At 37.1% G+C, this 25,112-nt stretch overlaps 2 protein-coding genes and 1 pseudogene across 2 annotated transcripts; 1 reads left to right on the top strand and 2 right to left on the bottom strand.

The window, feature by feature from the left end:
* Positions 1-485: 485 nt before the first annotated feature.
* On the bottom strand, positions 486-6,681 carry LOC113050859 (integral membrane protein 2B-like). Its single transcript, XM_026214264.1, has 6 exons — positions 6,445-6,681; positions 3,198-3,329; positions 2,639-2,854; positions 2,428-2,538; positions 2,081-2,231; positions 486-1,456 (listed from the first exon to the last, which is right to left on the bottom strand). Exons 1-6 carry the CDS (start codon positions 6,529-6,531, stop codon positions 1,368-1,370), a joined length of 786 nt encoding a protein of 261 aa, XP_026070049.1. The 5' UTR covers positions 6,532-6,681; the 3' UTR covers positions 486-1,367.
* Positions 6,682-7,653: 972 nt separating this feature from the next.
* Positions 7,654-9,482, bottom strand: LOC113050854 (nucleotide triphosphate diphosphatase NUDT15-like; annotated as a pseudogene).
* Positions 9,483-9,563: 81 nt separating this feature from the next.
* On the top strand, positions 9,564-18,164 carry LOC113050853 (succinate--CoA ligase [ADP-forming] subunit beta, mitochondrial). The gene is made up of 11 exons (XM_026214240.1): positions 9,564-9,713; positions 10,718-10,913; positions 12,911-13,010; positions 13,097-13,259; positions 13,492-13,620; positions 13,722-13,860; positions 14,836-14,997; positions 15,324-15,466; positions 15,563-15,683; positions 16,242-16,330; positions 17,328-18,164. Exons 1-11 carry the CDS (start codon positions 9,630-9,632, stop codon positions 17,400-17,402), a joined length of 1,401 nt encoding a protein of 466 aa, XP_026070025.1. The 5' UTR covers positions 9,564-9,629; the 3' UTR covers positions 17,403-18,164.
* Positions 18,165-25,112: the final 6,948 nt, after the last annotated feature.

Below are 25,112 nucleotides of genomic sequence, written 5' to 3'. Positions count from 1 at the left end.
CATATAATGAGAATGTGTTTTTTTACTAATGCACAATGCCATTCCAAGGTCTTTTCTGCATCTTATTCACATTTACAGAAATCTGTCTGCTAAATGTGTAATATTCAGCATCATTACTCCGGTGATCAGTGTCACATGATCCTTCACAAATCAATGCATAATCAATGTTGAAAACAGTTGTGCTGCTTAATATTTATGCATAAACCATGATATTAATTTCTGCTAGTCCCCAAGGCAACATTTCTCATTTTCATTTAGCTGACCTGAAGCCACTTCACTAAAATTGAAACATGAAACTACACTAACACATAAAAAAAGGAAAAGAAAAAGACAAAATTTACTAAAACTTTAAAAATTAATATGAAAACACTTATTAAATTCAAAATACTTATAGAAACTAAAATGGTATTTAAATGACACAAAAAATAGTTGTACAACTACCTTAAGATTTTCCTAAGAAAAAGCAGAAAGGAAGACAAGCAAAGTGAGTGGTCAAATTTTTATTAGTATTAACATGTTTGACATTAAAACCTTTTGGGTTATGTGCAAAGTTTAAATCTTTCCAACACATGTTGAACTTGGTAGACACTTTAGTTAATTGAAACAATCTTTACATAGTTCATCTATCAGTCTACCCCTCAATACCTCGGCAGTCCCTAAATGACATAATACACATTTTATTAGTTTGCAGTTTAACAAGTTTAGATATTTAAGATTTAAAAAAATGTTCTGCATTCTCTAAATCTGATCCAAGATTTTACTTCTCTACTAAAGGATGTTTTAACAGTGTATTCACTTACAGCAGAGCAACATTGTTCCTTTAAAATAAAAGTATAGACTAAAGCGTAACTAATACAAAAAACAATTCTGTGTATTTTCGACATGTAATAACTGGCCATATATCACAAATCTCTAGCCAAATATATTTTCCAGTATATAATCTGGTATCTGTGACAATTCACAGTTTTAAATGTACACTAAACATGTGCATCTTTGATAGATTTCATTGGACATTTATCCTCTGCGAGTCCTTCCCTCTGCCACGGTCAACTTGCTACTAGTTATTTTCATACACTACACCCCGCACACACTTAACAGAAACCCAGACAGGAAAATGGTAACTAAGAGAGAGAAACTGGTCCAAATGTTTGCCTACACACAAATGTTTCTATGAATTATATTGCTCTTGGCATTCGGTCTCATTCTCTCTCTGCAATATCGATTGTTGCTATACAGAGAAACGAATCGGAGAGAAGCACACACTCCCACGCACACACACAGAAGAGGCTTAATGGAAGGAGAGGAAGGGTCAGAGTGGAATTTGTCAAAAGTGGATTTATCTTATTACCCAGCTGTCTTTACTCCCGCTACGGCTCACAGATAAGAGTCTCCACCACAAACTTATTCTCAAAGTGGAGAATCTTGTGGCAGTTGAGAGCCTCTCGCTTCTGGATACCTGTGAAAAGAGAGAAATGGTATGGTGAATGTATGTGGCTTGTTTCAGAGCTCAGTATCTGATTTTTTTGTCAACATGTACTCGAGTGATTTTTTATTTTATTTATTAAATACACATACATATATATGAGACTGGTAATATTTATGAATGTAGTCTCTTTTGCTCACCAAGGCTACATTTATTTGATTAAAATATACAGTAAAGAGTAATACTCTTAAATATTCGTACAGTTTAAAATATTTGTTTTCTATTTTAATATAATATATTCCTGACAAAGCAGAATTTTCAGCATCATTGCTCCAGTCATAAGTGTCACATGATCCTTCAGAAATCATTCTAATATGTTGATTAACTGCTAAAGAAACATTTCTTTAGCAGTTAATATATATATATATATATATATATATATATATATATATATATATATATATATATATATATATATATATATATATATATATATATATATATATATATATATATAATCAATGCTGAAAACAGTTGTGATGCTAAATATGTTTGTTGAACTTGCGAATGAATATTGGTCAATAAATATGAATAATTATTAATTAATAAAGACCAATGGGATGCTCGTCAGAAGTATAGATGGATGCATGTGGTTACCAAAAACAGTCTCTCTGCGCTCCAGCATGTAAGTGTCTCTCCCTCTGCAGAGGCCATAGATGAAGTAACCCAGCTGATCCACATGCTCCAGCTTCCCGGTCACTATCATCTGTTCACGCACCAGGTAAGACTGTGGCAGGTATGTTCCTGCCTACAAACACAACAGAAGTCACACGGTCACATGTCTGAACTCCAGGCTAAAACTGCATTGCAAAGACTTCACCTAGACTTCATTTCTGGGCATTATTCATAGTGTCCAAGTAGGCAATTCATGAGATTTATGGCAGACTAAAGGATGACTATTTTGAAGAAGCTCAAATATAAGATAGCAGTGTTGCTGCAGTTACCTTGATGTTGACAAGAAGCTCCAGGAAGTCTCTGGGCGGCATCACAACAGAAGTGTTGAGAGGAATGACGTAGCATTTGTTCAAACGCAGATCCAGATACGCTGTCAGTCTCTAAAAGCAAAGACAGAAAACCAGCCAGTTATTTTTGGGAATCTGATGAAATTGTGAGTAAATGTATGTCTTTGTGAGGGAGATACATATCTGCTCTCACCCTGTTGAAGTCATGAACGATGTCAGCAGGGTCACTGTCGCTGAACTTGGGCACCGGGATGTTAATGAGCTCCACCCCCTCATCCTCCAGGACCCTCACTCTCTCCTCAACCCTCTTGTATGCGGCTGGCAAATCCATGTCGGTTTCCTCCTGGCTGTCCTGCATCTTGTAATTTTCCTCACGGTAGTTCACCCCACAGAAATACATCCTCTCCTCCTGAAGACCATTATTCATTTTATTAGAAACTGCCTTAACTTGGTTTTTATTGAATTTTAGTTTTGTTTCTAGTTTTAAGTTCACCTTGAACTAATCCTTTTAATGCAAAAACTAAAAAAACAAAACTAAAATACAAAAAAAACCAAGGTAAGACATTTTTTTTAAATAAATTTTTTCATGGAGGAATTTTAATTTCATACTGAATCTATGTTTGGACTTTTTATTGCATTACATTTTGAAGTAAATCTTATATTTAATACTTGTTAAGTATCCGACAGATTCACATATTTATTCTTCATGTTTAGTTCTCATGTGGTGCAGCTGATGGAAATGGCTCTCTCACCTCTATGAAGTAATACCTGTACAGGTAAGCTCCGCCCACAACCACGCCAGACAGAATGAGGGCCAGACCCAAACACATGCACCAGCACCAGGCCCTGGACTGCTGCCTGATACGCAGACCATCCTCCACATCCTTTAAACACACACACACAAAAAAATTAACTATATGCTCCTAGTAAAAATTAAGTTTCTTTAAGCAGTTGATGACTTCAAGAATGCATGCTACATTTATTCTTATGTTAGCTTTGGTATAGACATATCATCTATATTCATGTATTATATGGTCTATGACGCCATGTGTTCAGGAACTACTGTTGGGAACCGTGTTTTCTCTCTGCAATCCCCAAAGACTGTGTTTATGTGCATGTGTTTATTTGTTAAAGGAGAGAGTTTTCATAGATGTGATCTGTGAGTGCACTTAGTCTGGATATGGCTTTGTTAAAAATAATTGCATTGTGTGCAGCAGATACTGGGAAATGTCCAGCTTTTCTCCAGAGACCAACAGGAACAAACACAATTCATATTCATACAAATGAACAAAACATCAGCTGACACAGTGACTGATGAACAAGGACGAAGGTGAAAACATATATATATATATATATATATTTTTTTTTTTTTTATGTGTTGATTTGTCATTTTTCAATATAATGAGAGCAAAAGAAGCTAAAGTATCCAAGCTTTCCTGTGTTTTCATAATTCATATGGCAGACTCCAGGGAAATTATGAGCAGCACAAATGAGTACATTTCAGCTGGAAACGTCTAATATACAGAAAGGTTTTGTTTACAGGTGTCTGAGGGATGCAGTCTGGGCTCAATTTCCCACGACAATGCTGCAATTTAATTTCATTATAATTTAGTCTAGTCATCATTAGCTCTCCTCTAGTTCATTAAAACACCAACCTCCTGATCTTCCACAGTCAGACACATTTCAGATTGTGTCTGTTTGAAATGATTAGGGCTGCAAACACTAATCAATAATGAAAACAGTCAACTAACACATTTTATTAATCGATTAGTCTGGTCTGTGTATATATAAAAATATACAAAAATATTCTGTTGTTTATATTTTTTTTTGCTAGACATGAAACTATATAGTATGTGAAATAATTTATATAGTGCATTATGCATAATTACAAGCAACTAGGCTAACCATAAACCAATTTTACTAAGTATTTATTTGTGTAATTACACTGTAATAATGACACCTTAAAATAAAGTACAAAATGAAATTAAGCACACACACACACACATATAAATATATAGATAGATAGATAGATAGATAGATAGATAGAGTATTAAAACCAGCTGAAAATTTAGGAACTATACTTCAATTCCGGCGTAATAATCAAAGAACTGTTCTGCTGTAACATGGCCAAAGCAGGCGTAGTGATATTACGCAGTCCCTGAAAATTGTTCCCAGCTAGTTTTTGTACTTGCAGCCATAGACACATAAATACTTGTATATGTCTGTGGTTGCAGCAATAGCAGTGTTGCTGGGAACTATTTTCTAATAGAGATCGGCTCAATGGATTCAAAAATGGTAAAACTCATTTTATTAACTCTGGGGGGTAGGAGAATGAGCCTATTCCCCCCAAAAAGTGGAGTGTTCCTTTAATTATCTGTGCATGCACTACAAAAAAAGACTTCCAAAATCATCCTAATGCCATGTTCAACTAAATGCGTTTGCATTTTCTATCATTTTAGATTGTATTTCTTTCTATTTAACTGCATTTACCCAAATGCACTGATATCCCCTGTTCAAGTGGGGCTCTGGTTGCAAAATGCACTTCCTGTTGTGGAGTCTGTGAAAAATGAGTTGATAACAAAAGGCTTCAAAGATTCACTCACACTTTACACACAAACACAGCGGTTTCAAATACACTCGGACACACACACACACACACACACACACACACACAGCAGATTATGGCTTAGCTAACAGAGGCCATCTTTGTTTAAATAACCAGAGCCTTCAGGAGTTTCTTGAAGGAACAAAGATAGCTGTTTTTGGGCCACAAGTTCAGTGAGGCTTTGATCACCTGTGTGACAGAGGATTTTAGACCACACAGCACAAACTTTCCAGCTTATCTCATGATGAATTGATAGCTTTTGACTGGTTTAGATAAGAATTAGAGTCTCTGATTGCTAGAAATGTCTAAAGGTAAGGATCATTGCTCCATGCATGAAATCTTCTGAATCAATTTCTCCTTCCGAAACGCTCCTTGCTGAAACCGAGCCAGTGAGATCAGGCTGCACCGTTGGTCTGATAGCAGTGGCAGTGTTTCAGCAGACACTACAGTGTCTTATGAATGATTCACGACCTCTTCTTGATTATCAACCCAATTCACACACTAGGCGCTGACTCATCCTCAGTGGCAGCTGATGATCTTATTTGAGGAAAAGAAGCAGCCAGACGGTGCATGCATCTGAGTGGGCTGGTCTCACCCTTATGAAAGTCTCCCACGATAGACTGGTTAAACATGTCTTTCCTCTTCCTGATTTTACTATGTTTACAACTGCAACCTTTTCAGGAAGTGCAAGGGACACCTGTACACACCCAGAAACCTTTAAATGCTAATCTCATTTTAAAATGAACTTGTGTTTAATTTTAAATATTGCATTGACTGCACAGACATAAATCAGGCTGCTATAACAAGCATTTAAAGTTGCAATGCATGATTATTGCATTTTTTTTATATATTTCTTAAAATTGCATGTGCATGTATTAGGAATCTTGATGGAAAATATCCTAAAAGTGCAACGCGATAAGATATGTGTATTTATCCTGGTGTTTGTGTTTCTGTCGGCCATTTTCCTGTAAGCTCAAAGCTGTCTGACAGTCTCTCTCTCTCTCTCTCTCTCTCTCACACACACACACACACACACACACAAGGCAGGAGATGGCTTCCCTCTACACACACAAAAACAAAACTATCTGACAATAAATACGGTTACAATCATCAAAGCCAAAACAAACACTGTCTGCGTGTTTCAGTCACACTGATGTAAACAACGTCTATGTTCCGGTCAAACATCAACGGTTTTTATTTTCTTTGTTTATTTTTGTAAAAAAATACTTTATGTTTTAATTGAATGTTGCCATGTCTATCTATACACCATGGTTGACCACCATTACAAAAAATAAACACGTTAAGAATTTAATGGTTAAAAGTAACGTTGTTTTTAACGTTGTTTCGAATCTCAATGATCGGTTAACGTTAGCGTTTGTGCTAACAAAACTCACCACATCCTGAGGGATCAAAGCTTCATCCTTCTCCTCCTTATTTAAATCCTTTTGTCCGAGAGCGGAGTTGAAAGCGAGTTTCACCATATTGTGCAACTGGAATTAGTTTTTTCTTTGTCTTTGTCTTTTTTTTCCACCGAACTATAGCGAAAGCTTGGCAAAGCCGACGACCTCTCTGTGTGCACTGCGCTGCTTCTCAACTTGCTGTGGCGCATTTAGTTCGAGACCGGATTAATACTGTTTATTAATGAACAGAAGGGGGCGCTGTTTCCACCAAATACAAATAACAACGTTTGTTTTGTTTTAATGTTACGTTTCCAATTTAATAAATATATTACATGATCGCACAATATAATATAATATAATATAATATAATATAATATAATATAATATAATATAATATAATATAATATAATATAATATAATATAATATAATATGAAGGGGCGTGGTTTCAAAAAGAAAAGAAAGACTGTCCAACCTACCAGGTTTATGTGAGTGCAGGTAAGATTTATGTGGGAAAAAAAACATATGTTACGAAATCCTTGCAGTAGTATTGCAAAATGCAAAGGGTGTGGAATGGATACAGTAAGAATTTATGACGCAATATTGCTAACACTTTACAATAAAAATACAATTCATTATTAATATAATTAAATTTATATAATGGATAATATTCATATAATATTAAATCCAATAAAATAATCCAATTAATTATAGGTAAATGTTATTTTATTACTTGAAATATTAAAATGTATATGTAGAAATTAGCTTTAGGCAAAATGTAATACTTTAAATGTATGGCTCGTGGTATACCTAATGCATTCAGTAATGTTAACAAATCTGACCTTATTGTAAACTGTTACCTAAATATTTTAACATAACATCACCTATAACATGTTCAATGCAGACTTTAATGGCATGTACAAAATAAATATCTGACTGATAATAGTCAGTTTAATAGACTTAGATATAGTTTAATACATGTGTGTTCAATGAAATCATTATGCTACTAAAAAGCTGGAATAACATAACAATTCATAAATAATGAATTAATTATGCATTACAGTCAATCTGAAAGTACAGTACGTCAGTCTCACAACAGGGCGTGTGTCCTTTCACCAGGTCAAAGCTCTCTTCAAAATGAGTGTGAAAAGGCCTAAGGAGAGTCAGGGAGTGATAAGATTGATTTCTTAATTACAGAAAAGACTTTAACTCTTTCTGAATGACTGAAAGTCCTGCTGCCTCAAGCTGACTAAGGGCAAGAATAGCTGCATCTTCAGGGGGGAAATCTTCCCACTGCCTACATGTCCAACCTGAGAAAGAAATCTGAATATTTCAGTGAAATACTGCAGCTTGCTGTTTGGGCAAATACAGTTAAATACTTAAAAATAAATCACTAATGTTTCAGTATTACCTATTTTTACAACAACAAAAACTTGGCAATTAAGCATTTAGAGCTTTATAAAAACCCATGCCATCGTTATCTTAAACATTTGAATATTTACTCAAAACTGTTAAAACCTGTTGTAATGGTGACTGCCAAGTTGGCGTGAGACATGGAATAGTCTCACATGACAGATTTTTATCACTATCACGAATGATCTGTGGGTGGGCCATCTGGGCCTGAGACTACACAGGCAACAACACATTCAAAGAAATGGTTTAACTTCATTCTTCTCTGGCTCTGAATTAACTGGTTCAGCAGAGAGAGACCTGTCCAGTTCTCCCTGCATGATGACTGTGACATAATAATGGTAGTTGATGATGAATGCAAAGCAAATGTTCTTCAGTCGGATGCCAGCTTCCTCCATCACCTCTCTGGGCACATTCCTCCCAGGTTTCTCTGGTAATTCAAATTAATTTACATGCAACCTGTGTGTTTAAATGCACTAGCATATAAGAAAAGTTAACATGAATAAAGCAGGAATTAGGAACATAAATGTCTTTCTAATTTGATACAGTGATGTTAACATCAGTAAAAGGCAACACGGATGCACTTTTGTGACAGTGAACTCACCCAAATTCTATGTGACCTCTGGTAGGTGCCTTTCCCAACTTTGTTTTTTCTTTTTCCTAACAAGACACATCCTTGATTGGAGTAGTCTCACAAAAACCAAATTCCACAAAACTCCCATTCCAGGACGTTTGAGGATGGATTTTCCATTTTGAATAGTCTCGGACATTGTATTTAAACTGTGTTGAAACAAACAGTTATATAGTGGTAATCCAAACTTTATATGACCTTAATTATTTACTTGGAGTACCATCTGAGACTTAAGCCAAGATCTAACCTTTCAATAATACAAAAATAAAATTACAAACGGTAATAAACAAACAAACAAAAAACAATATTTATTGTATTCTACAAAGTAAAATACTGCATTTTTACAGTTTTAAATTTAGAAATTGAAATATCTTGAGAAAAGGGAGGAATAATAATTCATGTGTATAAATTACTGTACATTTTAATTACAATTAAAATGATGTACACTGTAGACACTCTTATTTCCATTAATGCTGTATTTATGTTATAGCATCTCAAAAGTCATACCTAGATCTTGACAAGTTGGATGAAACATTAATAGATCTGCTTAAATATAATTTGTGGGTAAAACATTCATTTGTGAATGAATCCATTTTTTGAACGATATGTGCATGATTCAATAACTTGTCACAACGCACAAAAAGACACTCACTTGCTGCCATCTACTGTCGTACGGATGTAAACAGTCACTTAATCAATATTTTAGGTGAGCGGCCGCAGTAAAAAGATTCGAGTCACTGGAATGAACCAAACCCTTTTCAGTTAGTGAGAGGGAGGGACATGTGCAATCACGCTGGGAACTAATCCTCATGAACATAATTAAGCAACTGTTTCTGTCTAAACGTATCTATATCTTACTTGGTAGATGACTCTCCTGACAGAAAGCATACGTTTCACGATCTTGTTGAAGATTGTGCAATGTGAGATGTACAAATGGTAGTAAATCATCTTAATTCCCAAAGTAAAGCAAATCTTTATCACAGTAAACACGTGAACTGATTTTAATAGTTAGCTTTGGTTCATGGGGAAGGAAATAGCCAGCTGCGATTCTCGATGCCGAGTTGCGCAGTTGACGTACGTCCTGACGCAGGCGCGCCCAGTCATTTGTTTTTCTGCTGCGCTGCTTGAGCACAGAGAAACATGGCGACGTCCCTGATCTGTGGCCGGTTGTCCGCTGGACTGAGGAATTCCGGCTCCAGGACGACTTTAAGCTCGGCAGCTAAGGTCAGCTTGCGTACACACATTAGATAGCTTTATCCGACTGTCATTTGTGAAGCTGCTTGGTTTTTTTGTTCACTTTTATTGACCCTAAATGGGCGATTCTCCTTTGACATTAGCCTTCAGGCTAACTGAAATCATTATTAGTAATGCTTAGATTAGCAAACCTATTCATTATCTACTGAGCGGATGCTCTTTTGTAGTAAGACAGATCCAAGTTGAAATATCTGGTAGTTTAGTGTGAAGTGTATGTGGTTAATTACAGTTTGTAGCTTGTTTATATGGTTATCATTCACACTGTACCTGTCATCTGCCTTTTCGAGTTAACGTTGACCTACATGGACAGAGGGCCAGACTGTTTTGTTTCACTTCAGTGTTTCTGTTGAAAGTCTAAGTTAACCCTTAAACCACTCAGATCTACATATATGCTTGTTGTAATAAACAAAGTGATAGTGTCTTTAACGAGAATCCTTCCTGAATCATATACATTTCATATAATAAATGTCGAAATGTTTGGTCAGTAGAGGGTTGTACCCTTGAGTAAAACACCCAGGTTCCTCCATAAAGCACTATTCCTGTATTGAGTGTACAGTATGTCACTGTGGATCATGGCAAATGATTATACCGTAATTAATTAGTCAGTTAATCATCTCTGTATTGCTGGCACAGACAGTCTGTTTCAATAGGTGTTGTAATTCCACATATTCTGAAATCCCATATATTACTGTAAGACTCTTGACTTTGCTTGGCTTCTACTAAATTCTGTTAAGTGTTCATCTATTGAGCAAGGGAAAGGGAAAATCCTTATTATTGTAAAGCTGAGACTTTTCTTGTTCTTGTTTCCGTTTGTGGTTTGCATAAGCAATCTACAAAAGTTAGTGTTTGCAGTGTAAATATGACCATGGCTTTGTAGCCACAGAATCCCTTTTTCAATCTTATTTGGCAGGGTGAACAGAATTTATTTGTGTTGGATTTCATGTCCATTTTCTGTCTTTACTTTAAATTGCCAGGTGCTCGGTGGGACATCGGGTCTATTTGGTAATCATGGGAACCAGTGGTCTCCAACGCTGTCAGTGCAGCAGCAGAGGAACCTCTCCCTGCATGAATACATGAGCATCGGGCTGCTGAAGGAAGCGGGCATCTCTGTGCCTGCGGGTTTGGTGGCCAGCACGCCTGATGAGGCTTATGCTGTTGCCAAGCAGATCGGTAAGAAATCATGAACATATGCTGGGCATTAATTGAGGAAAGTTCTCGATACTTATTCTCAAAGGGATGCAGGCTGCATAATTGTTCCATAACATATGCACATTTGTATTTTCCACTGTTTACATATTTTACACATTGGAGTGACTGATCTTGAGTAGTATTTCAACACAGCATATTTTTACATGGGTCAGATTACAGAGTTTTGAACAGGACAGCCACATCACCCTATGTTAGGGTCTTAAAATTGCTGTGTTTCAGCTGTTGTGCTGTTTTCAAACACGCTGCAGTCTAAACATAGATTCGTGCCACCTCTGGAGAATGTGGCTACCCTAACCTTTAATCTAACTGTCAGAATATAGACAGCACCTGCACAGACCCATGATGGACAGGCAGTGCTGTTCGCTGGAATACAGGAGGGTAGGGTGTCACAAACATGGAGGAAGTAGTATAAGACTGAGAAACATGTAACTATAGAGGTTGGGTTTACGTGACCAATTAGTTTGAATCTTGGTGTGTCTCAGATCAGCATAATATTGGAATTCACTCCTTAACTTGCTGTTTCCAAATCAATAATCATTTGCTGTGGATTTCATTTCTGGTAAATGCCCTAAAATGTACATTAAGGGTTGCAAAAAGTGGAAGTGTTTTGTTTGCAGAATTGCAACATGGACAAAGTTGGAAATATGCATGGTTTCAAAATGGAAAATCAGCAGTTTAATGTGGGGTACTTCCCTTTTGCAGAGCTCCAACATGGTACAACTTTAAAAGGTCGTTCACCCAAAGCTGAAAATTCTTTCAGTATATACTCACCCTCTTCTAAATCCTAAAGTCTAAATCCTATAACAGATTGTGGAGCACAAAACGAGGTTCATCAGAATATTCATGCTGCTGTTTTCCATACATTGAAAGCAATCATGGAAAGACTTAATTCCAGAAAAAAAGATAACAGTAATATTGTGAAATAAATGTTTAAATTTATATAATTTATATCTGTGATGTCAAAGCTGAATTTCTTTGCAATCATAGCTCCAATCTTCAGTGCCACATGATCTCTTGAAAATGATTCTGTTATGATGATTTGGAGCTCAGGAAACATTTCTAGTTATTATTACCAATGTTGAAAACCGTTGTGCTACTTAATATTTTTGTGGAAACTGTGATATATGTTTTAAGGATTTGTTGCTGAATAGAACGTTCAAAAGAACAGCATTTATTTCAAATAGAAATATTTTGTAACATTATGTCTTCAATGTATCATTTTATAAATGTAATGCATTCATGCTGAATATTAATTTACCAAAAAAAAAAAAAACTGCCTTAAACTTGAATTGTAGTTAAGAACAGTCAAATTCAAGCCATTAGGCAGGAAAAAGGCAGCACGATCATTTTGCTCAATATCTCCTTGTCTACATAGATCTTTTGGGGTTGGAACAAAATTAGGTAAATAAAATGTTTTTTATTAATACCATCTCAACCAATACCACTAGTAAAAAGTGTAGTTATGTCTGTTTATTGAAAAGTTGGCTTGTAAAGTTCCAACTCCCAGTCAAAATTGTATTAACTCCACCTTATTGTTTTTACCAAGCAGACGGAATTGAGGCTTTCCTGAATCATTCTTATTGGCGTCACATGTCTGTTGTTTACAACTGGTTATGCAGTTTAAATCCTAGTGAATCAAAACTATTTAATCCTTCCCGGTCTGTTATGTGGCATTACATTTATCATAACAATCAGTTCCAGACTTTCATAAGCCTGTTCTGTGCGTCTGCACACCAGGTCTGTGCAGGTTTAGAGACTGTAGCTAATTACAGTGTGACTCACTGGTTGAGGATGCGGCAGCTCTGTAGTGTATTTTTCATCTGTCAATTTAAGTGCTATTTGTTTGTTTGCTAACGGCCTTTGAGCGTGGCCATGTGTTTTGTGTACTTCTCTGTCTGTTTGGTTGGCATTATTCAAGGCTTTTTTTCATTCTTGTTTATTCTTTCGCTTTTTTTCAGGCTCTAAAGACCTGGTGGTTAAAGCCCAAGTGTTGGCGGGTGGTCGAGGCAAAGGCTCTTTTGAGGGAGGATTGAAAGGCGGAGTTCGAATTGTTTACTCGTGAGTGTTTGGACCTGCTTTATTGTTCATCACCTTATTACTTTTCCAATTTCCCTTTTGTCTACTCACTTTCATTGTGTCTGCAGGCCAGAGGAAGCGAGAGATATCTCCTCTAAGATGATTGGCAAGAAGCTGTTCACTAAGCAGACCGGAGAGGCAGGGCGGATCTGTAACCAGGTGTTTATCTGCGAGCGCAGATACCCACGCAGAGAGTATTATTTTGCCATCACCATGGAGAGGTCCTTCCAGGTGAGAGGACAGTACTGTGTGGTTTATCTATGAAACTGCCTTGCATATGTGTGCATCCAAGTACATAAGTCTTTTTGCAAGCATTCAAAACTGACATCACCAATCTACATGCTGCAGTAAGCAGAATGGCCAATAGAGGGCAACTTTTATTGTGTTGTGTCCTGAAATGCTATCACTTTACTGGTTTCACCTGGCCTTGAAATGATCACAGGTTCTGCTTCACCCCCTACAGGGCCCTGTGCTGATTGGCAGTTCTCAGGGAGGCGTGAATATTGAGGATGTGGCTGCAGAGAATCCTGATGCCATTGTGAAAGAGCCTATTGATATCATAGAGGGAATAAAGATGGATCAGGCTATTAAGGTGAGGTGCAGAGTGTTATATAGCTCTGTAAGACAGTTCCCACACTGGCCCCTGCTTGAAAAATGCTTTTATTCTTCTTTTTTTCTCTCTCTCTCTTTTAGGTGGCAGAGAAGATGGGTTTCCCCCCTGCATTGATCAATGAAGCTGCAGAAAACATGTTGAAACTTTATGATGTGTTCATGAAGTATGATGCATCTATGGTAGAGATCAACCCAATGGTGGAGGATTCATCTGGCATTGGTACACAGAAGCAGACACCTTGCACTTTAGATCGTTATGTATACATTTAAGAACCCAGTCCTAGGGCTGCACAAAATAATATCAGTATCGGGAAATGGCTTTTTGGATGAATAATTATTGTCACTGTGGGTTTTAGAGTTAAACTTGACACTGTGTTCATTTACATGTATATCAGAGCATATCAGAGGAGATTGGTTTGTTTACTGTGAATCGAGCCACTCTGAGATGATGAACCACTGTTATAATCTAATATATCCTGCACAGTGCCAGTCTTCACTCTGAAGACTCTCCAGGCTGTATTAATTTGCCAAAAAACAACCAAAATAAAAATGTGATGATTTGAAGAAAATTACATAAAGAAATTAAGTTTAAGAATTTCTGTCTTAGTCATTTAATTAAATACTTTTTTTTTTTTTCTTTTTTTTTTTTAAAGAGTACAATAGTATTATTACAAAATATTTGTTTTGTATATAACAATTATCACAAAAAAATTATTACTTAAAAAAAAAGATTGTTTTATAGTCATATTGAATATGTCAAAAACAGTGGGAATGTGACCTATGAAAACTTAAGTTGAAAGAATTTTGTAAAAAAAAAAAAACATTTTCACCTAATGGTCATGGAAATAGATTTGAGTTAAGAAAAGGGTATACTGAAGTGTGAACAGCAAATGTTTTCCCGTATCACTGAAGTTCATGCTAACTAATAGTAATTTTTCAGCTGTAATCTTTTTTTTCTGTGCTCCTCAACAAAATCCCCCCAATCATTTTTATATTGGATAATAGTATCAAATAGAGCTATTCAAGATTCAATTTCAAAACAATTTCTGTGCTTTTTCAGGTCCAGTAAATATAGCAGAAAAACAAATTCAATGTCAGTTTATTCCAGTGTTGTGCAGCTCTACCCGACACTGTAATACTCTATAACAGGTTCATAGATTCTGCATTCATAGATGACTTCTTATGTGCTTTGCAGTGATGTGTATGGACGCTAAGATCAACTTTGACTCAAATGCTGCCTATAGACAAAAGAAAGTGTTTGACATGCGAGACTGGACCCAGGAGGACGCCAGAGACAGAGAGGCAGCCAAAGCAGACCTCAACTACATCGGCCTAGATGGCACTATCGGCTGTCTGGGTCAGTACAAAAAGCCATGACCATCCATTAGTGAAACATTATCACAGCATTGATATCACAGCATTGAGTAGACGATTCAAAAACCAAACTCACATATCAGCATTCTTGATATATATATATATATATATATATATATATATATATATATATATATATATATATATATATATATATATATATATATATAATATGTGTAATATTAGAATTAAAGACCTCTATATATTGTATTTTGCACTTTTAGTAAGCTAGATATGATTTGTACCATTATAATTAGTTTGAATATTGAATATGTGTGAATCTATACATGCGATGTCATCTGTGTTTAGTCAATGGGGCTGGACTCGCTATGGCAACTATGGACATCATTAAACTGCATGGTGGAACACCTGCTAACTTCCTGGATGTTGGAGGCGGAGCCACTGCACAGCAGGTGACAGAGGCCTTCAAGCTCATCACGTCTGATAAAAAGGTATTGTCATGATAAATTGAATTACATTGGCTTCTGTGTTTATTGCGGCTATTTTTATTGCACCGCTCATGTCAGAAAAATGTTTGTCCCTAACAGGTCCAAGCTATTTTGGTAAACATCTTTGGTGGCATCATGCGGTGTGATGTCATCGCACAGGGCATTATTATTGCTGTCACTGACTTAGAACTGAAAATCCCCATCGTAGTGCGGTTACAAGGTGAGAGAGACCAAACTCAGTTCTATGATTATGATTGATGGTGTGGGTGACTTTGATTAATTGAGAGGCAGAGGGATGATTTGAAACCCATCAAAGTATTTTCAGTTCCCATACTTCATTTAAAAGGTTGCTGATCTTAAAAACTGGATCATATTATCAGTTATGCCTGCAAGAACAAACACTTAAGGTTTCCTTAGAAAATCACATGAATAGGACTTATCAGGCATATCAGAGGTTCTTGTGGTCATGGGAAAACCTGGTAATATTTGGGGATATTTTCAAATAGTTTTCAAGGCCTGGGAAAAAGGAAATGGCAAATGCAAATTACTATAGTAAATATAGATTTTTCTAGTTACACAATACTTTATCATTTATGTCACTTGTTAGATGTTGCTTTTGTATAAAGTAACACTTAAGAAGTTGACGTTGCTTCAGTTTCTTTTTTTCAGAGAACAGTTAACCAGTTCACCGATTGGTCAGAATGGTGACAAAAAGAAAAAAGTGTCTCATGTTTTCAGGCCCTTCATCTCACTCTCATTGCGCTTGTCTGATCTCCAGGAACAAGAGTAGACGATGCTAAGGCTCTGATCGCCTCCAGCCCTCTGAAGATCCTGGCCTGTGATGATCTGGACGAGGCGGCCAAAATGGTGCGTTGCTCTTATTTATGCGTGCATGTTAGCAAATCCAAAATGACATGAAGAAGAATCTACCCATCATGGTTTGGGAATCCAATTGATAGTGCAAAGAAATATGAGATTTTAAAGGAGTTGTTCACCCAAAAATAAAAAATCTGTCATCATTTAGTCGTTGTTCCAAACCCATATCACTTACTTTTGAGAGACAGGAGAAAATTTCCCACAACATCACCTGCCATTAATGATTAAAATAGCAACATTTACACTTTATTTGAAGGGGAAATATAGAATCAAAATTCACATCATGCATACACATTTCAAACAAGAATCAGTTCATTAATAGTAGTCAATTCTTTAAGTTTCATGAACTAACAATGAAATATACTTTTACAGCTTTTAATAATCTTGGATAATATCAATTTCTACTTGTATTATTTTAATATTTCAAGTTATAAATAAAACATAAATGCATAATACGTCTCTCAACTATAAATTATAAATGGCTTTAATGTTTTGTGAGTGAATAAAATACAAACAAATTATGAATAAATCATCTAGATTAATTAATGCTGTGTAAAAAAGAAACAAAGAAATTCTTTGTTTATTCATGCTACCTAATACAATAACTAAGGGTAACAAAATACCCCCGTGTCATTTAAAAGGGGAAAGTGTACAAAAGGAGAAATCAAAGAATATGTTGCAGGCCATAAATCTTTGCATCGAACAGAATCAAAGCAAATCTCATTATTACTATACAGTGACTATACAAACCTGATTTCCAGATACAAGCAATGGAGGTGCTTGATTGGTGTAAGTGATCATACAGCTGAACCGCTGGATAATCACGACAGCCAAACAGAACATATTACTTTTTTTAAATAAAGACTTTTGTAACAATGTTATGTAACCATCATTACTTTTTGATTTTTACTATTCAAATTTAGTACACTGTGTTATAATTAAATGGATCATAATGTTAAACCATACCTTTCTCTCTCTTTTCCTCTAGGTTGTGAAGCTTTCTGAAATTGTATCATTGGCTAAAGAGGCCCAAGTTGATGTCAAGTTCCAGCTGCCCATCTAACAAAGCAAACCTACAAGCCACATCACTATTCACACCATCTTACATGAACTAAATCTAAGCCCAGCACTTGTGCTTGTCTAGTCTCAGACCTCCAGTAGAGTTCTCTACAACCCCGTGTCCTGGTCAAGCTCCTGTCAGCTCTCGTTTCTGTCTCTCTGTGGTTCCCTGTTCCTTCTGTCTCATCAGTGCTTTCAGATTGTTAAAGGACACGTGTGTCTGCATGGTACCAATTTCATTTCATGCAAATCAACCTCACCAGAGTGCAGAGCCCATCAAACCAGTCCACTAACATATTGTTGGATTTTTTTGGTTCTATTGGTTTAGATCGGGTCAGTGGTACTGCCTACTGTTGTTTTTTCGTCAATGTTATAATTTTTTTTGATTGCTTAAGTGGAGGATGTATTTATGTGGGACTGTATTTATACTGTTGAAATGTTCGGAGATCTGACTCTTTGGGTAAAGAATGTCTCGGACACACTGGTCCTATCTTTTGCCATATATGTATACACACACACAGTATCATTAAAAGAAATTCCCACCCCATCGTTCTTCATCACTCCCTCCTCTCCTTCTCTTTTCTGGCGGGAGGGAGTGTTGCTGCAGGATGTCTTTTCTGTTCTCCTGAAGAGAAATGCACCATTTCCCTTTTAAGTAAACGCACAAGCACTCACAGGGAATATGTGTGTTATTGGTGTTCTCTCAGTCTGACATGGAGCCACCAGTGCAGTGGCTGCAGAAAACAATAAAAATATTGAAGTGTCTCAGAGGAAGATGATTGATGCTACTCACAGACTCTGCCACTGTCTATTTTTGAAATGTAGAACATGCACTTCTATTGCAAAGTAAGTCCCTTGAAGCATTTTTAATGTTAGATTTGGTCGTGTAGTGAGAATTTAACTTTTTCAAAAGGAAAGTGCTCTGAATTTGGCAGCTCACAGTTTGAGGTCTGTAATACTTCAACCATCCATTAACATTCCTATTCAACGCAATTGTAGCTGTTCAGCTGGTGCAGGGCCCCCTGGAAGTACCGTATGTGATATATGAGTTATGCTTAAAATAATTATCATTGTCTAAAATGTCTAAAACTGCACTCAGTTAAAGTTACAAATGACTTGCTTCTAGCATTTGACTAAGACTGCATTTAGATGCTTAGATCGATTTTAGAGCAGTGTTTGACATAATAGATCATGAAATACTATTACCTAGATTACAGAATGTCATTGGTATTCAGGAACAGTCATTAAGATTGATTAGGTCGGGGTGCAAAACAGTTTCTGGAGGGCAACAGCCCTGCAGAGTTTATTTTCAGCTAATCAAGTCCTTCAGGCTTTTTTGAAAATTACTTGGTATATGTGTTGGAGCAGGGTTTGAACTAAACTTTGCAGGGCTTGGCCCTCCAGGAATTAGGTTGTTTAGATCCTACCCATCTGACGGTTACCATTGTGTCTCTGTAAATGAGGAAGCATCTAACCTTACAGCTGTAAAATATGGAGTGCTGCAAGGATCTGTGTCAGGCACTCTCCTGTTTATATATAGACTATATATATATTTATATAAACACTATAACACTACAAATACTATGAGATTAGATTACTTATGGGCAAAATAGTCTATGCCATATTTGCTTATATTTAGTCAGAAACCAACTGATGATCTAGAACTATTCTTTTATTTACATACTTTAATATAAGCCTAAATATTTATTACAAATGTAATAACAATATATATATATATATATATATATATATATATATATATATATATATATGTGTGTGTGTGTGTGTGTGTGTGTGTGTGTGTGTGTTAAATGGTACAGTTACATTTCAAGGGCCATCAGTGAAGTGTTGTGCTAGCTCAGGTATATATTGATATTAGATTCAAATATTAATTGACTGATAAATCCACTTCTTTAAAAATGTTCTATTAGTGATGATTTGAAATCAGTTGAGTTGTCTTTAAAATGCACTATTCAGACAATCGTTTGGGCAGTGAAGATTTTGGCTTCAGGGTGCCTGTTTCAAATGCGTCATGCTTTAAATAAATTAAACAATATATTTCTTTGCCAAGGGTGATGTACATATGTTTCATATGAACAAGTTTTAATTTCATGCAATCTTAGAGATGTTCTATAATAATCCCTGTAGGCTATGGAATATATGTTTATGGGAATATGTTAAAGTTGGAAGATGGGGTCAGGCAAACTCATGTTGATATGTTCCCTTCTGTGAGCTTACATAACCTCTACAGCTCATCTATCTTTACTGGATGGGAATCGATACTGCACTGCTTCATATTTTTTTAATTATGTCACACAGTAGTTGGCCTCATACAACTTTGGATGCTCTCTTTCTTGCATGCCTGGGATTAATCTAATAATTCTTTAAAAAGAGAAATTTTTATTAGTAGTTATGTTAAAATGCAGTTTATTCTTCTTGTTTTAAGCATTTGTTCTTGTTTTAAGATTTATACTTTAAGCAATAAACCTACTTTTTTTTCTTTAATAAAAATAATCTTAAATGTATCTTTACTGAAGTTTGTTTTTAACACATTCCACCTTCAAATAAATATTTCAAACAAACAAGATATAGGCCTACTGAATATAAGTCTTAATATTTTGTCTTAAGGGTCTTAAATATATTTTTACTGGCATTCACCTCTATTAGACTAAAATTATTCCATTTTAAAGTTGATGTTTTGGACAAATATATAAAATCTAGTCATCTGTTTGACATAGTGGCACAATTGTGAACACGCACACACATTCAGCAGTTGTGAGAATGATTTAATCAGAGATGTTTCACCTTGCACAACTGCTTCTTTGGAAAATACTTTAGAAGCTCTCTTAAAACATGCAAAATATGTGCATCCTTGCAAAAACTGTTGATCTGTCACAAACTTGTTGTGCAAAGCAGCAAATGGTTACCAAAGGTGCGCAGCTCCTCGTAAGTAGTGGTGAACCTGCGTCAATAAAATTAATGTTTGATGCCTGTTTGTTTTCCATTACAACCCATTTCCATCATCAAATTTTAGTCAATACTTACATTTCTGTTGCAGTGTAATACTCTTCTCAGCTGTTTGGATGTACCTCTGTTTAAAGCCAGTCGCTATTGTGGTATTTTTATTTCCTCGATCGGTATAGCTCAAGTCAAGATTCACCTCAGTGGAAATAGAATTTGCATAATTTCCCACCATGCCGCAGGCTAGTTCATATTTACCTGTTTATTTTTGGTGGAGTGGGGCCTCTGATTTTTTCTTGCAGTGCTGAGGTTGATACGCCCCTGAGGCTAAAATTATCCTCAGCTTTTGGAGAAGAACTTCTTCAGGGCTTTGCCTGTGAACTCACTGGAACTAAGTTGAAATGACATCCTGGAACATTTTATATTGGAGATTTGCAGTTGACTGAGGGAACTTTTCAGAAAGTAATTTGTGGATTTAAACCATTCTTATAATATCAGAATGTATCATTCACTTCATTGCCCTGTGAATTTTGGTGACAAAAATAGAGCCCTACGATTTACACAATGTGGAATACAGAGATGGACTCACCGAATCTATTAATTAAAATGGAATTCACTGTCTAACAGAATTGGGCAAGATTTGGATAAGTTAATCAAAAATAGGGCTGTACACTTAATCTAACCGCAATATGGACTAGTGTCTGTGGGTATTAGACTGCAAAAAGACTGCTTGAAATATGAAGTCTGTATGTTTCGCACTACATTGTGTGAAATGGCACAGTTTTGTCTACACATGGGTTCAATCTACACATGTATACAATCTTGGTGTTTTCAGTGTTTGCCTTATCACTATAGCCTATAAGGACAATCTTCATGAACTTAATGTCAAGAGCTGCTCCGAGACTCATTTCATTAGGATAATACCATTTCATTTGATAAAACTAATTATCATTAAAATTGAAGAAATTCAATTTGAAGAAATGAAGTCAGAAATTACGTAACTGTTGTGTAAACGTTGTGAGTTAGCTTCTCCATGTCACTACTGTACATAAGAGTGTACTTTTCAAAATAATAGTAACAATAATGATAATACAGTTTATTAAAATACTATTTGTAATGAATACCACAATTGTTTTTCAGTGCCTTAGTTAAAAAGGCAAAACTTTTGTGCAGCACTTTTTTGTTTGCCAAAAGTTTGAACCGATAAAAGAATCTTGGAAAAAATAAATAAATAAATAAAACATAGCACTATTACTGTTAACTATAAACGATTATACTGTTACTATTACTGTTTTAACATTCTTTCATTCTGTACATTACCTGTATATTTTACTAGTTATTATTTTTGTTGCATTAGTGCTTTTGTATTCAGTCTTTGGAGTATTTCAGGTTTACGTTTTCATTATTATGTTTATCCTTCAAATATTTTATGCATTCCACATCTACATTTCAGTGCAGGTTGTATGCTGTATACATAACTATGTATGTGTATGTGTCCAAATATAAAATGGAATTTGGGAAAAACTAAAACAGGGCCCTGCGCAGGTTATCAAGTGGTTTCAAATGGATGCTAAAAAAAGCAATATTTGGAAAAACAGACATCTCACTTGCACCTCAATTCTTAAAATTGCCCTTACCAAAGGCCTCAAATTAAGCCTTTAGTGTCGACCTCTCTCCAAAGCCATATCCCTTTATTAACTATTCTTATCATATTCCCTATAGCCTTTCTCAATCCATTCATCCCTCTCTCCCTACCTCTGTCGCCCATCTTCTCCCTCATTAGTTGTGTGGCTCTGACGGAGGTTCATAAATCTTTTGCTGAGAAAGGTGAGAGAGGTGAAGTTGAGGATGTCTCCGCAGTCCGCACCCCTCCTACCTCACCTGCTGTTATGGAGCGATGTGTCAGGTGGTCCCTGGAGACTCACCCACCGCACATGTGCCAAGTGTTTTTCTCTCTGTGCTCTGAGTTTGTCAGTTGCTGCATCAGTCATGCTGTTTTGACGCTATTAAAGATACAATGTGTAACTGTTGGTACTGAGCCGCTGTTGCCTGAGGGATTTGATGCTAAAAGACTGTCTTTAAAAAAACACACTGTGTGGACTTGTTTGAATGGAATGTTGTTGTTTAAAAATGTCTGCTTTTGTTATATGCTCAGTTGACAGCTGGTTGTACATTGTGCCATAACGCCTGTGCTCAATTATCAGTTTTCCGATGTTGAGAGAGATGCTACTGATATGGGTGGACGTGAGTCTTCAACAAACTTGTTCATCAGTTTGTGGCGACAGAAATTACTCTCTGTTGCCTTGGTAACTGCAGATTCCAGTCCCCTTTCCAACCTTACGCTCTCTCACTGTTCTACCAGGGGGGTCAATTATTTTAATCTTTGCTTCAATTTCAATGACACTTTTCAGACACAGACTCCAACTGCACCTCAGTGCCATGCGCTAATCAAACAAGCATGGAAAAGGTACAGGTGATGAGGAGCTTCAGTAGAACAACAGTGAACTCTGGTCAGATGAGATGTTGTCAGGCCGTATGTCAGTTAAAAAAAAAAACAATCCTGTGCTGTCAGCTATCATACTTTTTGTGATACTGGCCTTCAGCCATAAAAAAAGATGATATTAAACTAGTATTAAAACTATCTTTATGTTGTTTCTACATTAATTTGAAGACTGAATGTGAAATTATTGCAATATAAAAGAATGTTTAAAAACTTGAATATTAGGTGGGATTAATGACGAATCATTGTGATTAATTTCAGAAAACATGTGCGATTACTTAAATTTTTTCAGCGATTGACAGCTCAAATATATATATTCAAATATATAACAAATTGTTTTTACAGAGTGCGTGTGTGTGTGTACACACACTCTGTAAAAGCAATTTGTTGAGTCTTAAAAAAATCTTAAAAAAGGAATCTCAATGATCCCCTCTTGACAATAAATTACATCCTTGCGCTTATTTTTCACACCGATTGTCCCCCACAGAACGGAACTATGACATCGGCAACCGGGAGTTGCTGGCTGTTCGGCTGGGTTTGGGGGAGTGGCATCACTGGTTGAAGTAATCGGCAGAGTCGTTTCTGGTCTGGACCGACCACCGGAACTTGGAATATATCCAAACAGCCAAACGACTGAATTCCAGGCAGGCTCGCTGGGCACTCTTCTTTGGTCGCTTTAATTTTACCATGTCTTACCGACCAGGCTCCAAAAACATTTAGCCTGACGTACTCTCCTGTCAATTCATGGCCACTGAAGAAACAACTCCACCTGCAGACATTATTTCACCTGGTTGTGTGGTGTGGTGATCACCTGGGGTATCAAGGAGCATGTCAGGCTGGCTCCGTCGGAGGCAGAGGTGCCGGAGGGGGGCCCGGTGAGTCGGTTCGGTCAGAGGTTCTGGAGTGGGGTCACTATACGGTTGTCCCCACTTTCGCTTTTCCAAGGCGCTTCACTTTATCCCTCTCCCTAAACTTCCCTCTGCCAGGGAGACTGCTCGGGCGGTCATGGACCACATTTTTCGGATCCATGGTCTTCCGGAGGATGTGGTTTCTGACCGGGGACCATCTCCCACTTCTGGAGGGAGTTCTGTCGACAAATTGGTGCTACCCCTAGCCTGTCGTCAGGATACCACCCACAGACCAACGGCCAGACCGAGCATGCAAACCAGGACCTTGGGAGGACCCTTCATTGTCTGGCTTCGCATAATCCCTCATCCTGGTGCCAGAAGCTTACATGAGTTGAGTATGCGCACAATACATTGCCGGTGTCGTCTAATCTCCTTTTTTTTTTGCTGTCTCGGATGTCAACCCCCTCTGTTTCCTTCACAGAGTTCCGAAGCTGTGGTTCCCTCAGTTCAGGCATTTATCAATCGATGTCGGCGGACCTGGAGGAGGGCCATGGAAGCACTTCTGAGAACTAGGGAACGGCTGAGGCACCCAGATACATCTGTGGGCAAAAGTTATGGCTCTCCAACAAGAACCTGCCTCTTAAGGTGCCCTCCAAGAAGTCGGCACCGTGGTTCATTTGGCCATACCCTATTGTTAAGGTGCTCAGTCCGGAGGAGGTTCGGCTTTGGCTTCCGCATCCTCTTCGTCGAGTGCACCCAGTGTTTCACGTGTCTTGTGTCAAGCCTTTTATTCGTTCTCTCTCTTCATCTTCTCCCCTATACCCCTGCCCCCTCCCCCCATGATGGTTGAGGGTGCTTCCGCTTTTACCATTAGGAGGATTCTTGATTCCAGGCGACCAGTATCTGGTTGATTGGGAGGGGTATGGTCTGGTGGAGAGATGTTGGGTCCCGACTCGGGACATTCTGGACGGCTCTCTTATTGAGGATTACCATCGATCTGCCCTTCACCCTGGAAAGCCTGGTGGCATTCCTGGGGCGGGGGGTCCTGTCAGGACGCTGGTTTGACCATCAGCCCTTCTGTTGTGTTGTCTTAAGTGGTTAAATCCACTCACTCTGCCTTCATAGCTGCACCTTATTCTAATTAGTGATCCAGCTCTCAACACACACACCTGTCTCTCAATTTTGCATTGATTTTCTTCAATACTTATGCTTCTCTCTTTCTCTGCTTCTCTGTCAGTGTGCCTTGGCTACCATCCGTTTCACTACTGCCTTTAAAAATCTTTTGCTCTAGTCGTGCCTAGTTTTCATGCCCTGTTTGTTTATTTCCTCTTTGATATACCCAGTTCCTGTACGCAGTTCAGTTTTGGATTCCTTACCTGGTTGCTGATTGTTTTGGACTTTTGCC

This window comes from Carassius auratus, chromosome 31 (genome assembly GCF_003368295.1).
Source record: "Carassius auratus strain Wakin chromosome 31, ASM336829v1, whole genome shotgun sequence".
Lineage (NCBI taxonomy): Eukaryota > Metazoa > Chordata > Actinopteri > Cypriniformes > Cyprinidae > Carassius > Carassius auratus.
The sequence above is the reverse complement of the archived record's forward strand: the minus strand, read 5'-3'. Positions and strand labels throughout refer to the sequence as shown.